The sequence below is a fragment of the Alligator sinensis genome, unplaced genomic scaffold (assembly GCF_000455745.1).
Source record: "Alligator sinensis unplaced genomic scaffold, ASM45574v1 scaffold2151_1, whole genome shotgun sequence".
Taxonomy (NCBI): domain Eukaryota; kingdom Metazoa; phylum Chordata; order Crocodylia; family Alligatoridae; genus Alligator; species Alligator sinensis.
The window spans coordinates 66,455-82,136 of record NW_005843363.1 but is presented as its reverse complement, the minus strand read 5'-3'; the positions used below and the strand labels follow the sequence as shown (position 1 = coordinate 82,136).

Below are 15,682 nucleotides of genomic sequence, written 5' to 3'. Positions count from 1 at the left end.
ATACACTTTATCATATTATTATACACCTGAATATTACATTTAAATCTAAATTTAAACATAAAATTTATATTCAATATGAATTATAACTTATATCATCATAATTATATGTAGCATTTACAAAAGGTAAAGGTTTAGGAATACTAATTAATGCTAATCTTAATAGAAACATTTTCACTTCACTGACTGGCACTTTCACTTAGTCTACCTCACTGGCAGAGAGTAATTCTTAATCATGTGATCTATGGCTAGTGATGGTCATGTTTTTATATTGCAGTAAACACTGGGACATTCTAAAACAGCGTATTATATTAATAATATACTTTCGGGTTTTTTTAAGGCTGATTTAATGGGAAATCGAAGCCAATGCAATATTTCCTGGAGATTGCGGACAACAGTTTTTCACAGTTTCTGCAAAAATGCAAATTAATTAGACCCCCTAGTCACTGGAGTTCCAAGTTTTCTCTAGAGCTTACTTCACCAATATATGCAATCCCTAATCTGAAGAAGAAGTTTCCATTCCCACCCTTCTATTCTTGCTCTCTGTATGGATCCAACTTTAAATAGCATCTAGTTTGGACTAGATGATCATATGAGGTCCCTTCCTGCCCTAAGATTTCATGCATCTGGATGTTCCAGATATCAAACTGAGGGTTTTGTAGCATAATAAAGCTGATTTCAAGCCTCTTATACTGGGCTTATCAAATCCACTCTTTACACTAAAATGGTTGCAAGAATCACCTAAGACAAGAGGTCAGCAACCTATGAGCTGCAAACCTATGAGCTGCAAACCAGTGGATCCAGCCTGCAGATGTGGGGCTTCGGTGACATTCAGCATTAGGGTCTTTATGCCACAGCAGGGAGAAGCAATGGCAGCAGATGGGCCCTTGCACCTACCCAACTCTGACTTGAGTTGGGCTATTCTTGCAGTCTTAAAAAGCTGACAACTGATGATTGAAGAGAGAAAAAACTCTTGGTTAAACATTTTCAGATATGTTTATAGGAACACAGGGGTAGAGAAGAAACATGTTTTTTTCTACGTGATCTTTCAGACTGATGTACTAAGCACTATACAATAAGTGCACTTTTCTATAAAAATGCTAAGTGTTTCCAACAAAGTGTACTGAAGACTGATTTCCCTGAATATTAAAACGAAGTTAATGGCACTGTACATATCACAGAAGAGGGCATTTGTTCTGTGAGCAGTACGTATGTGAAACGTTCTTACCTTTCAACTGCCAAAATTTCTATGCCCGAAGTACTGCTGTTTCCATATTTAAAGGTGATTAGTTCAGGGTGTTTCTTCTTGGATGTGATTTTAACTACAGAATTTAGTGCCTGACGAGACTGTATATAAGCCAATCCTTTTCGTGATGGAATCTCCCGCAAACAATACATGTGTGTTGCAGTAACTAAGAGATGACTTAAGGAAGAGAAAAAGCTTATCAAATGAACTGAACTTGTATGTGGTCAAGCCTGTAGGAAGTATAATAGTAAAGATAATCCACACTATGTGCTAGCCAACACGCACAGCTTTCAAATATCAATATAATAGATCTACAGTCATTCTTTGGCCAGGGAAGGGAAGATGCAATACACATCATGCTCCAGTTCCTCCTCATAACCAGTTAATGAAGGTCAATTGAACTGTGCCTCATTTCAGAATAGCAATACATCAACACACCCTTGTGGGGAATTCAAAAAGGAAAGAGCAGAATCATGCAACTACCTGGAGACCCCTGGTGCTGAATACAAGCCTAGCCTTAGTGACAGTATTTATCTGAACATCTTTGCAAAAAACAGCTAATGTCATTCTGTGTACTACACTTTTGCGTAGCATAAAAGAAAAATGTGAGAGAACAAGTAATACAGTTATTAGAATTTTCTGGGAGAAAAGTTATTTACTGGCTCAAACCCCTATGGTTCACTAAACATGAGGGAGTAATTTAAATAGTACCACCCACCTTTTCAGGCCCTAACAACAGTACTTTGATACCTGGGAAACATGTGTCCATTTTCTTTCACCTCATTACATGGGAAATTATATTTTACATCTGGCTTGTTTATCCATGTCTGGATGTTAACCACCTCTTTTCGATCGTCATCTGACATTGAGGAGCTATCAATTTCATCTATTTGAAACAGAAAAAAAAATCACTTTTATTCAGAACATCCATCAACTCTTTTACAATACTATTGTTGGTTAAAAAAAAAAAAAAGCTTTATATATCTGTACGGAACATGGAGGATATCTAAACAAATCAGAAGTTTAAGGAACCCAGTTATCTAAAAGCAGTAAATCCTAAAGACATGTCTGACATCCAGTACTTCAGTTCTCACCTCCATTCTTTCAGCTGCTCTCTCTCAAGCTATTTTTAGATGTTCTACTTAAAATGTTTACTGCAAAGCAAGGTCAAGTTGCACATCCATCTCTTAGACAGGTAACTGCCATTTTTACTTGAATCCAAGAAGAGGTTCCTCCCATTCACCATGGGGGAAGAGCTCCTCATCTTGGATTCAAGGGGAGCAGGACAGCAGCTGCAGCTCTGACTCTGGGCTTGGGGTTGGAATCTGAGCAGCAGACACTGCCTCCCCTACTCCCCACCACCTCTGCTCTACACTACCACCCCCAAGTCTGCCTCTGTCTCTCCCCTCCCACTGTCATTCACTTTCCTAACCCAGGGCTGGGGCTGACACTGCTGCCATCGCAACTTTTTTTTTTTCCCCCTTAAAGGAAAATTTTTCATGCCCCAAGTCAAATCAGCCAAAATGATTCCAAATCCACAAGTCATTAAAAAACCGTATGTGGCCCTGCTACCGGCAAACATCCTCCACCCTGCTTGGGGCTTCAGATGCTTCCAAATCCTTTGGTGGGCATCCTATGTGCAGGCCCAAGCCTAGAGGTTTAGGGTTTGGATGCCCCCTAATTTTGTTTGCCCTCAGCCAGATGGCTGCAGAGGCAAGCTAGGGAGGAGTCTCCCATTTCCATAAAGTCGGCATATTGCTGAGATCTTCCCACTGGAAGCGAAAGTGAGAGGCTAACTATGCATTACGTTGGTCAGGGTACTACCCCCTGCCACACACGTTTTCCCCAGTCACTAGGAAAACCAGCTTGGTGGTCATGGTATTTCCCTGCCACCATTGCAACTACTGCAGCATGACTGGGCAGGGACTGGAGTCAACAAGTGCTCTGTGCCCTGGGCCAGAGCCAGAGCTGTGACAAAAGACCAACTGGTGGTGGGGAGACAAAAGCAGGAGGAGGGGCAAGACAATGTGCCATGTGTAGCAGGACACATGATTTTGGGATGAAGGATCATATCCCAGTTGCACTATTACTATTTATCAGTGCACAGGAAGCCTGGGTTCATGATCCCAGGCTCCCCCTGCACTGGTAAATTGTAAGCCAGGGGCCCACAGCCTGATGTGAACAGATACAGTCCCAGGGCTGGGACTGACAATCGGCTGATGTTCTCAGCCCCAGGATGCCATCTCAAGGCACAATGAGCTGGATCACCAGTTCCAGACCTAAGCCCTGGCACCCCACCAGGACCAATCTCATAGTCCATGCACCAGGATGTCAGAAAAATCTCATGTGCAACCCAGCTGCATACATGGTTAAGGTCCTAGTGCAGTGGGGATCCAAGAGAGATTCCTCAATCCAGGTGTTTTCATGGCTGGGAATGTCTCAAAAGACTTGTTCCACAGTTCAACTAGGAGCTATGGGGCAAAGCAGACAACCTGCCAGGTTGTGTGGAGCCCTCTGACTTGGCAGCCCATCCCAGCTAACGAGTTCCCCTCAACTCAGCACCCTGTAAACAGCAAGGGGCAGCCCCATGCAGGGCTCTACTACACAGCTATCAGCCTGCTGACACAGGAGCCGTCAATTAAGCCTTACCATACAGTCTGCATCACGGGGAATCAAAGCCAGCCACAAAAATGATATACATACTTTGTGAAACATTTTTATGGCTGGTTTCCCATTTTGTCATGGCACTAACTGCCTGAAGACGTGGCCTTAAATAGGTTACTATATAAGACGCACTTAATCTGATCACGACTTTAGTGTAATAACATCTGCCAGAGGCCCTGATCCCATACAAAGATGAGAGTTTTCAAACTAGTTTTGGGTACATGTAGCCACAGCTGCATAGGACCACTGAAGTAATTCAGCTGATTACCATGGCTTTTATTTCAAAGGGTATCACTTCTCTGATCAGCTGAACAGTACTGCTGTCATGCTCCAACTAAGTGAAGAAGTGGCTTCTTTTGAGGTAAAGAGCCAAAGCAAACAGCTGAATAGCTTGCCCTTATTTTGCTAATCTGTTGTTGCAAACCACTCAGATGTGAATGATCCCAGTTCTACTGTCATTCAAAGCTAGTTTGGGTCATCTCAGCACTAATGGAGAGTGGGACAGCTCGTGTCCATCAAGAGATTTATAGGACTACAGCACTCAAGTGTGCAAATTATTGCTACAGCATCTGTAAATATCCACACAAAAAAAACAAACCCCAAAAACCCCCCACAGCTCTGTTGCTAGTGACACGAGAAGTACTATAGCACTTTCTTAGTTCACTTTCATTGCCAGTATGTGCTCTTGGTATATTCTCCCATAACAATATCTGTCTGGTATTATAAAGTATAAACAAACTGGATGTGTAGATTCAACAATACTGTTGTAGCCCTCATGCCAAGGGACAGCATCATATTATTTTATTCAGCAGTTTCTGGAATGCACTCCTCCCTAAGTTAAATTTTAGAAAATAAACTGTTAGTGTTAGTAGCTAAGGACCATATATTTTATACTCACTTTATATAAAGTGACCAAGTAAATTCTAGAAAGTTAACACATACAAGGCAAAAGCTTAAAACAGCAGGCAGTCCATACCATCAGCAACACTATAGTAGAACTCTGAGAAAAGTACACATATCCCATAAATCATTTTCCCCATTTCATTTAATTTTTACTTTTACTTAAGGAAAAAAAGCATATAACTAAATATCCACTGTAGTGCCATTTTTATCCAGGAAAATATATCCATTGTGGTCACGTGGTTGTCATCTCAGTAAGTCCAGACCCAAAAATCCATTTGGGAATTCAGGTGGTTTATTAATTGGCAGTCCTAAAAACTCAATTTAGGATTTGATAATTGCGCTGAATTTTCTTTTTTGCTTACCATCACCAGTAACAAAGGTACAGCAGATAAAGTGTGTAACCAAGGTAAAAGATAAACAGGATTACACACGCATACGGCTTGCAAGACATTTCTCACTCATGACAACAAGTAAAAATAGAATTTAGGTTGACTATCATATCCCAAAGTTAATTTATAATGCCAGCAGCTAGGAAAAAAAAACCTCTTTGAGGAAGGGACTGTCTGCTATTTAACATATGTATAGTTTTCAGCAAAATGGGGGGCTATTCTCAGTTCCTTGCCTATACTATAATTAGTAAGTCACAGCAGCATTTTGGAACATAAAGAGACAATATCCCACAAAACAGAAAAGGAGGACAATGTAATGCCAGGTAAGAAGAGAATTTCATACCATACCAGTATCATATTCTTCTTCATCTCCAATGCTGAATACTGGTTTTACACCACGGTAGGGTTTCCCCAATCGGTCGCTGCTGCTGACATGTCTGTTGGTACGGGGAAAAGTGCAGGGGCATAGGGGACAGGGAAAATAGAAAAAAGAGAAAAGTAACCTTAAGATTGCTGGCCCATTTCCTATAGCAGTGTGCAACAGCAAAATGCAAACACGTATGCGCAACCAGAAAGGAATCCAAAGCTTCATAAAGTCTAGTGCAAGAAAGCTAAGACTGGCTCAGCAAGCCATCAAAGTTAATAAAGCCAGTGATGCGGTTATTTGCCAGGCTGAATGCTTAAGGAATGTATTGAAAAGCAGTTATTCCTGCATCTTAAATACAACTCCTAACCACTTTTTCAATTTATAAAAATATGCTAACAACCTGGAACATTAAAGAGGCAGTTTGAAAAATACCCTTCAGAACAGCCTTAGTTCTCTGCTGAATTATGCTAGATTGTCCTGCACATCTTGGGAAGGATGTTAAATTGAGGTGGAAGAATACCAGTAAGTACATGTGATAGCTCGCTCTAATGACCAAAGGACCACTCAGAATTATTTCTCTCTCCAAAAAAATGCACTGAAAATCATCTCATGCCTCTTAAACTGATACTAAGAATCAATAACTTAATACATGCAGTTTCACTTCCTGTATGTTAATTTCTCAGTACGAGCCTGATCTTGTACACTTTAGTCTGCAGACTTTTGCCCAAGTACCAACTGCAAAATTACTTAATCTGCTCTGATAGATCATGCTAACAAACACATCCAAATATATGTTAAAAGTCTCCCAACATGAGAACTGAAGTATTTGGTATTGCTAATTCTTGCCAATTTTGAATACTGGGATATTTTATTCCTTAGAACTCTAGCTCATAAAATCCTGCAACTAGATTAAAATCTCTGCTTTTGAATGAAAAATGCTTCTAGCCTTCCTGGCTGCAGAGTGCAACTTGAAGACATGACAGTACAATTGTGAACACTCAAAAAAGGAAGATAATTAAGGACCACAAATCTTACATGACTTTTGAACATTTGGAATTCGATACATCTTGTCCTTACAAACAAAAATAATCTGTTAAATATTTTTAATATTCTGTTCCTGTTTTGAGCCAATATATTGATGTACACTGGCATGACTGATATTTATCTATCCTGGAACATACATTTAAGAGTAGAGTTACTATATCATCTAAGGCTAGTTAACAGAATACTAAAGACAACAACATAGAAGAATTAATTGTTAATTCAGAAACACCCCCCCCCAGATATACGTTTAACAAAAAACAATACAAAATAAGCATCAATGACACTGACAATCCAAGCATTTCTGTGTTATTATTTATTTACACTTTGATGAATATGAACAGGGTTAATTTTTGCTTTTAGTAAACAAGAAGAAAAAACCCACTATAAATAACAGCTTTGGTTAGAAGAGATGTTCAGTAAGAGCATATATTTACTGTGTTACTTGAAATTCATAGACAGGGATTAAAATGGGTCATATCTGCATTTAAAGAGCAAGGTTAGGCAAGGCAAAAAGGACTACTGTAAAAAAATTTGCAACGTAGTAAACTAAAAATGGGAATTTTGGTTAGAGCTAAGTGAAGCTGTTTTAATCCAATTCCTTTCAAATGCTAATCAGCAAAAAAATTATCAGGCTTTCTGTTGGTAGGAATACTGTGGGCACAACTGATGGAACAAGTTCTCTTATCGCTTTTTAAAACGAGGAATTTTTAGAAAAACCTAGTCTGAGAATCCAGAACAAATTAAGTATATGCAGTTAGTATTTTAGTACAAGTTTCCAATGTGAAAAAACAGATCATTTGAATTGGGGTGGAGGAGGAGGGGGAGAAAAGTTGCAATAAAGGGTAAGTGTAAGCTTCACGAAGCAACATTTCTTGGTTAGAAATTGAGGTAGGATGGACTTTACATCACAGAAAATTAAATACAAAAAAGCCGTCAAACAGAAATTCTACTTGGATTGTTACTGCTTCCTAAAAAGTGATGAAAAACAGCTTTATGAATCCAGAAATAACCAAGTGTCAGTTTCATTAGAAACTTCACTTGGAGAGGCTGTGAAGCAGGGGTCAGCAGTGTTTTGGGGCAGAGTGCCAAAAATACCCACAACCTCAACTTGTAAGATGCTGGTGTGCCAGGGCTGGGGCTGTGAGGGGCCCAATCCTTGTTGTGGCAGCAAAGCCCCAGGCCCTTCCCCACCATCTGCCTTGAGGTGCTCATGCCAAGCAAAATGCCTTCGCATGCCACACACTGGCACCTGTGCCAGGGGTTGCCTACCCCTGCTGTGAAGTCTCCATCCCTGGAAACTTAATAGCAGGTTAGACAAAAGTTTGAATTAAGTGGTTTATACAGGCACGATCCTACCTGGAACAGAGGTCGAGCTAGACGAGGTCCTTTCCAGCCTTACTTTTCAGATTTTTTGATTGTGTGTCAGAGAAACAAGGTGACCTTTACATTTAGCAATGCTTTTGATGACCAACATCAACTCCCTTCTATAATACTGATGATGAGTAGGCCCAGAAGTGTCAGCTAGATATGAATACCCTATTAGAGTGGAAGAATAGCTACTAGAGGGAGAAGGAGATCAAAATCCTTAACAGATTTTTCCTTCCACTTTTAATCATGATTTTTTCTATCATATCCATCCATACTTTTCAAGCAACCCAGACCCATGTGTAAGACAACAACCTCAAAATACAGACCACCAAGATATTATTTTCATGACTGAAAAAAAAAAAAAATGATTTTTTTTTATGATTCTATGAAACACTGTGGGAGTCCTTCCTTTAATGCAATAAACTTTCTATAGCTTCCAGTTCTTTATTTCTCATCTAAAAAAATAAGGGGACAACAGATTTATGAGCAATACAGTTAATTCCAGGAATGAAAGGAGGAGCACCCAAAAGGTATGCCTATTTCCTTGGCTGTTTTCACTGCAATCACCTCTCTTTTTGACCAGCATATTCCTTCAAAATGTGTATTTCACTCTTAATGGGTTAAGACTATAGCAGATTTTAGATTTACTGACAAAAATGTCAATGACCTTCAATAGTCTAAGATCACCAGAAGTTCTGAAGCTGCTTTTTGGACAGCTTGTAACAGGGTTCCTTTGAAGCTGAAGTTTCTTCTGCCAATACGCAAAACTTGAGTCTGTTAGAGAAGAGCTTCTAGTATATTCTCTCTCTACAAACGACTAATAAAATGCAGAATAACACTGACAGGTTAAAAAAAGAAATAAAATAGATCCCATAAAAAGCAACAGAGGAAGACAGCGGAAAACTACCATACAAAAACCATGAGAATTAGAAAGCTCTGCAAATATAGCCCTTTTCTTCCCTTAACCTCCAGAATAGCACTTGAAAGGGTTAACAACTTGACACAAAGCAACACAGCTTTATAAGAATCAATATATGGAATTTCAGCAATTTTGTCAGTGTAACCAATGCTTACATACATTGTGAAGTCATGCTAAAAAGGACAAAAGGTGGTTTTAGTCAGATTGCTTTACTCAATGGCTTACCGCTCCAGGCTTGCTCTGTCTGGCCAGGGAAGATTGAAAGATATTCTATAGCAAATTGGGGTAGAGGACAAAAACAAAATAATTACAAAATAAACCCCCCAAAAAACCCTTAGGTAAAACACGCAAGTACCCCATATCAGCAGTTTTCTTCTTGCTATCTTTATCGAGGGAAGAGGCTTTATAAATAAAATCCAACAACATTTCACAAGAGGCAGCCAGGAAGCACTGGAAAGCTTACAGAATCTTTTAAAGAAGTTCACTATATGTATGGTTTGCACAGAAGCCTTATTTGAACTCCTGATGCAACCGAAACTAAAGAACATTTTAATTACAAGACACTTTCCCCCTAAGTGTTGACTCTGTTTTTCCAATAGACACACTAAGCAACACTACCCTGTAAACAGTAGTTTTAACTGAATTAAAATTAAGCTGCCAAGAATCTGAGAATCATTGCTCAGCAATGGCAGCTACCCTGAATTTTACTAACAAGTGTTTTCTGACATACTCGTGTGTTTTTTCATAATCTTTCAACGATTAGAGTTTCAATCTTAAAAAGAATTACAAAATAGGCCACTTATGTAGCTAAAGTATGACAGTAACTTAATTTGTTTATCGAAAATAAATATTTAGAATTCAGTTGAGCAACTTTAGAAGTGCTTTAAAATACAGGAATTGATGCAAAACTCCTGTTGTGAAGATATCTTATTTAACAAAAAAAATGAACTAGGATAGAGTTTAACCTATCTCTAACGAGGTGTTTTAGGACTACCCTTAGAACTGAAGAGTTCAGGGCTCTCAGTTATCAATCCAAGTCCACAAATTCAAGATAATCGCTTTCCAATTTTTCTTTATTTCAATTACTCCCATCCATCCAAATGCATATAAAACATACAAACTGGATGAAATGTAAACCGGGGTTGGAATTGTCAAGAGCTACCAGCACTGGCCTAATTCTTGTCATATGGACATCAGGGTCTTCAAAATGTATGAGTTAGTAAAACCCAATCCTAAATGCCACTAATAACATTTATAAGATGCAGTTGAAAACTGCTATATTATCATCCAGAAGAACAGACTAGACACATAGGCTTTGGAACGCTGAGCCAGCATAGTAGGTACATTCTAAAGTTGATGATCTATCAAAAGTACTTGGGAAGGAAATTCCAAGAGGGATGGAAAAAACCCTGAAGCTGATAAGTTTTAAGGTAGCTTCTCCTCCTGTATCCAGTTATTTAGTCTAGTCTGTGTGTTTGAAGAACATACATCTACCTGAAATGAAAAGTCATTCATCATTGATAAACCACAATCGCATATGAACAACTCACCTATCCACAGGAGTTGATGTATTTTCAATAAAACTAATAACTTTCTCTTTCACATTCACAGATTTAGTCTTCAAAGCAACAGTCATTTTATTTACCAAGGACTTCACACCTTTCCCATCACTTAAGCCATTAGGAGAATCACCCTGTAAAAGTAACTGCCCTGAGAATTAATTATAAAACAACATTTGAACTGTTTACCAGTAATTTCTTAGGAATGAAAACAAGCTACAAGAAAATGAGTCACATTAATTGCCAGGACTTATAGATAAGTGCTTATTAGTATTTAGTTATAAAAATTAAGCATAACGTATTAGTGAAACATTTATCTAAAAATACAGAAAGAGAAGAAAAAGTGCCAACCATTCCATCTTAAATACATGTCAAAATTAAAATCCCATATTTTTAGAATATTACAAGTATAGAAAGAATTCAAAGATGTCACAAGCACATCCTCCACAGGACCATAAATAGTACCCTAGGACATTTATACACAAACACTTTCATTCCTGGATGTGCTGGAGATCCAACACACTGGAGCAAGCTCAATTAATCGAGTCTGCTTCGCTTGCAAGCTGCTGTGCATGGCACTGTGTTTCTTGCACTTGTATAAATGGCGAAAACCACGTCAGTGCAGAGAAAACGGCACTGGTGCACTTTTGAAATAACACACCTTCTATGCGTTTTAGTTCAAAAGAGGACTGCCACCATTTTCTGCACACTGATATGCATTTCGCCGAATATGCAACTGCAAGCGATGCAGCACTGGGTGCTTTCATGTGTAAAAACGCCCATAGTGAGTCAGATCAATATTTCACTTAGCCCAGTATCCTATCTCTGACAGTGGCAGAAGTGTTTGCTATAGAGGGAGAACACTGAACTGGATACCTCTAGAGTGATTTAGCCCATAGGCAACACCCTCCCTGGCATCCACCATTATTGGTTTAGAGATGCCAAAAGGAAACATCTCCAACACGACCACTAATAAATCCATCATCCATGAATTTATCTAGTCCCTTTCTGAACTTGGCTGTGCTATCTGCTTCTTCCACCTCCTGTGGCTATGAATTTCCCAAGTTACGTTCACACTGCATAAAAAAGTACTTTATTTTGTTAGTTTAAAACCTATCACCTACTAATTTCAGTGGATACCGCTAGTTCTAGTATTCTGGGACTTGGCAAACAATAGTTCCCTGTTCACTTGGTCCACACCCTTCATGGTTTTACAGACCTTGATATCCTACCTCAGCCTTCTCCTTTCCAAACTGAAGAGTCCTAGCCTTTATAGTCTCTCCTGGTATGGTAACTGTTTCAGGCCCCTGATCATTTTGGTTGTCTCTCTCTGTACCTTTTCTAATTCTACTACAGGTTTCCCTCACTTTATGTAGTACGTGCATTCCTGGAAAATGGCACATAACTCAAATTTGCATAAAGGGAACCCACTTTACAAAGAAACAAATAGGGAAACATTCCAAGACCTCGACTGTACTGACCCCCAGACCCATTTCTACCACTTTTACAAGGTAATTTTGGTACTCAGCAAAAGCAGACAGCTGGAGATAAGCTAGTGGGATGCTTAGAAGCCATAATGAGGATGGCAACTACAGAAACACGTCGCAAAAAATGAGCGAGGAGCACAGATCCACACAGGAGACTATATTTTGGTGCGCATCACTCGTGCAATGCACCGCACAAAGCAGCTGACTTGGAGTTTCCACCACACTGATCACATGAGTCAACTGACCTTGCATATAACAAATTTTTGGTATAAAAAGGGTCATTGCATAAGAGCAAATTCACACAACAGAACCTGCATAAAGCGAAGGAAACGTATACATCCTTCTGGAGATGTGGGAACCAGAACTGCACACAATATTCATGATGTGCGTGCACCACTGATTTGTATAATGGCATGATTATAGTTCTCCATTTTGTTTTCAATTCTCTTCTTAAATTATGCCCAATATTTTATTGGTTTTCTTGGTTGCCACTGAACACTGAGCTGATGTTTTTTAAGAGCTACTTACAATGACTCCAAAATCTCTTCCCTGAATCATAACAGCTAGTTCAGAACCCCGTGTGGATCTTCACATGCATGTAGAAAGAGGGCTGATAATCCTCATATTCAAGCCATGTTGCTATTGGCTTTCTTGGCCCCCTTAAAACCTGCACAGCCTCACCTCTCTGAAGTAAATCATTTTAGATATAGGGGTGCGGGTTGTAGTCTGTTGATTTAAGGACATAGGCAGACAAGGTTCTTTGGGTGAATCCGATATCTTTTATTAGACCAACTTAAATAGTTGGAAAACAATTTTTAAAGCAAGCTTTTGGGTTTTTTAATAAAAGATATCATATTCACCCAAAGAACCTTGTCTGCCTATGTCCTTCGATATTAAACAGACCTATGTCGGGACCCAGGGCAGCCGGCCAGCAGCTCTCCCTGACTCCCACCCGGGCAGTTAAGGGTCCGTCAGGCGGGTACTTGTGACGCTTGGAGTGGAATTAATTAGGCGGACGCTTATCGTTTGCAAAGCAAGATTATTTACTCACGCCGTCAAGGTGGTGAAGGACGGAGGTTAGAAATACTTGGTTAGTTACAGCTTATAGGTCGTAGGTCGGTCTGCATAAGAGTTCAGTGGTCGGGCAGAGAAAAGGTCGGGCCGGCAGGTCGTTGATTTACGTCTGAGATTGGGTCGAGACGCGGGGAACTGACAAGTGATCAAATTGTCAGTTACTCTAACGCATACGTTCAGAGGTCTCCAGGTTACGTGTGCGGAGGTCTCCCGTTCTTCACAGAAGTGAAGACGGGTTTTATTTGTGTAATAGCCAATTGCTTTTCACCACGTCATAAATTTAATTAGAATCGCCAATTATCTAGCGGTCTTCGCTAGGGTGTTATCATAGGGTTACTCCTTGTTTTCTTTCACCAATTATAATGATTTATGTACAGCACAGAAGGCTAAGTTTCATTTCTAGTTAGTGTCGCAGTTATAAATCTCTTTTTGACATGCGCAGCAAAAAAGCGGTTACTATCATTATTGTTAACCCTTAGTTAACCTAGTGCAGAAAAAAAACTGTTTTGAATGGTTTTACTTGCTTGTGACATGGGCACTACTTAATTTGGTTGTGACAACCTAATTCAAGATTATGACAATTTTGACCAATGACTGACTTGCTACGCAACCAGTCATGTTTTACTGAACCTTTTTGGGAAATTTAGTGACATTTTGACAGGAGCAGTCAGGGCTTCCTATTAACTAAGGTGATAACCTTAAACATTTTACACCCCAAAGTGAAAACATAGAATAGAATAGTTTATTCCAGATACTTTACTGAACAGATACCAGTGGGAAAAGATCTCTTTTTCATAATTTTTTTTCTCAAGACAAAAACAGACTTCAGGCTGTCTTCTGATACAGATGATTATGATGCAAAGCACTACATTATTCAAGACAGAAGGCAGCTAGATTTAGTCCATTTGAGACCCTTCATATCTACCATCTATTCAATAGCAAAAACTGCTTCACAATGACTATCAGGTGTGCACAGGTACATGCTAGTATATGAATTTTGGAGCAGATCCAACTACAGGGCTGGGGCCTAATAATAGCATCCACATTGCATACATCAACTTAGAAAAGGTCTCTATAAAGAATACACAAAAATACTGCCTCAATGTGCAACTTACACTTACGTCAACAGAGGAGTTTATGCTACTTCTTGAGCCCAAGGTACTAGCAATCCAGTGGCCATATCCATTTTCTGGTCCTTCTACATTAATATCTGCTAAATGCTGCTGGAGTGCTGTTGAAAAAGACATTTAAGAAAGATGAAAGCCACAGGTAAATGAATGGGGTGATCATGTCATACTTCAAAGACAAATGTCAATTTTTACTCCAGAAGGTTTAGAAAAAGAAAAAATATGTTTAAATGCCATTGCAATGGTTTTTGCTTTTTTCCTTTCAATATTACAGAGCACTAATACAAACTTATTGTAAGGATGTTGAGAGAGACAACATTTAATTTCAGAGAAAATAGCAGCAACAGGAAATAAACAATTGCTCCATCTTTGACCCTATGGACACAGCAAAACAATCCCTAATTTAATAATCTGAGGTCCCTATCTTAAAACTTACAGGAGTAGATTCCCAAACTCATGCAGTGCCTTACTGATTTCCACTCTGGTCTAACAACACTTTGTAAAGTACAGAATTAGGAACTTAACTTTTAAAGCAACCCATTAGTGATGAATTACATGACAATTATTAGGAATCAGTGCAACTGCTTTAGCATATATAGAATCAACACTACAGAGGAGGAAGAATGAGATCTCAGCTATGCATTGTTAATTTTCCCTATTCAGAAATCAAGATAAGCAATGAAAATGGTAAAGCTAATAAATAAATATGGAAATATTTGTGTGTTCAATAACACAAAAAAAACATTGCTTCATCTTTGGTGAACATGGCAATAAGCCATGATCACCAAAAATCCCAGAGTAGTTTTGATAATTCAGTTTGACAAATTTCCAGCTTTGTTAGGTAAAAAGTAAATATAAAAGACATTAGTAAATGAAAATCTTACCCATAAATCCTCCTTTGGCAATGCTTACATATTCTTTGTTTTTCTGCAATAAGAAAAAATAGTTCATTGCACTTATGAAGCTCATGGATTTGACAAATGAATGATAGGAACTGGTGCTCAAGCTTCAGGCTGTAGCACACTTAGCAGAAGAACAGTTCCTTTATTAGAATCATAGAAAAGGAAGGTTGGAAGGGTCCTCAGGAGGTCATCTAGTCCAACCCCCTGCTCAAAGCAGGACCATCCCCAACTAGATCAGTCCAGCCAAACCCGTCTGGCTGGGTTTTGAAACCCCCCAAGGATGGAGCTTCCACCACACCTCTGGGTAACCTATTCCAGAGGTTTACTACCCTCCTAGTGAGAAAGTTCTTCCTAATATCTAACCTAAACTCAACTTGCTGCAACTTGAGACCATTGCTCCTTGTTCTGTCATCTGCTACCACTGAGAACCATCTAACTCCATCCTCTTTCTAACCCCACTTCAAGGTCAAAAAGCCCAAAAGAACATCAGATTGGACACCTCGCAGTGGACGAAACCCTAACCTTGACCGCTACATTGACTGCTTCAGGGAAAGAATGAAAAATGAAATAATCAGCAGCACACGCCACCACAACAACCTCTCTCTACCAGAGAAAAAGGCCATAGAATCTCTAAGA

At 39.2% G+C, this 15,682-nt stretch overlaps 1 protein-coding gene across 2 annotated transcripts in view; it reads right to left on the bottom strand.

Annotated features, from left to right (window-relative positions):
* Positions 1–15,682, bottom strand: part of TBC1D23 (TBC1 domain family member 23) — a 61,920-nt gene that overhangs the window by 3,520 nt on the left and 42,718 nt on the right. The window contains exons 12-18 of one of the 2 annotated variants that reach the window (XM_006038477.3): positions 15,029–15,071; positions 14,139–14,248; positions 10,448–10,590; positions 9,123–9,167; positions 5,548–5,636; positions 1,994–2,129; positions 1,226–1,420 (exon numbers count right to left, since the gene is read on the bottom strand). In XM_006038477.3, the coding sequence (XP_006038539.1) occupies positions 1,226–1,420; positions 1,994–2,129; positions 5,548–5,636; positions 9,123–9,167; positions 10,448–10,590; positions 14,139–14,248; positions 15,029–15,071 (761 nt within the window). The remainder of the gene's footprint in view (positions 1–1,225; positions 1,421–1,993; positions 2,130–5,547; positions 5,637–9,122; positions 9,168–10,447; positions 10,591–14,138; positions 14,249–15,028; positions 15,072–15,682) is intronic. The other variant, XM_006038478.3, reaches the window with a different exon arrangement.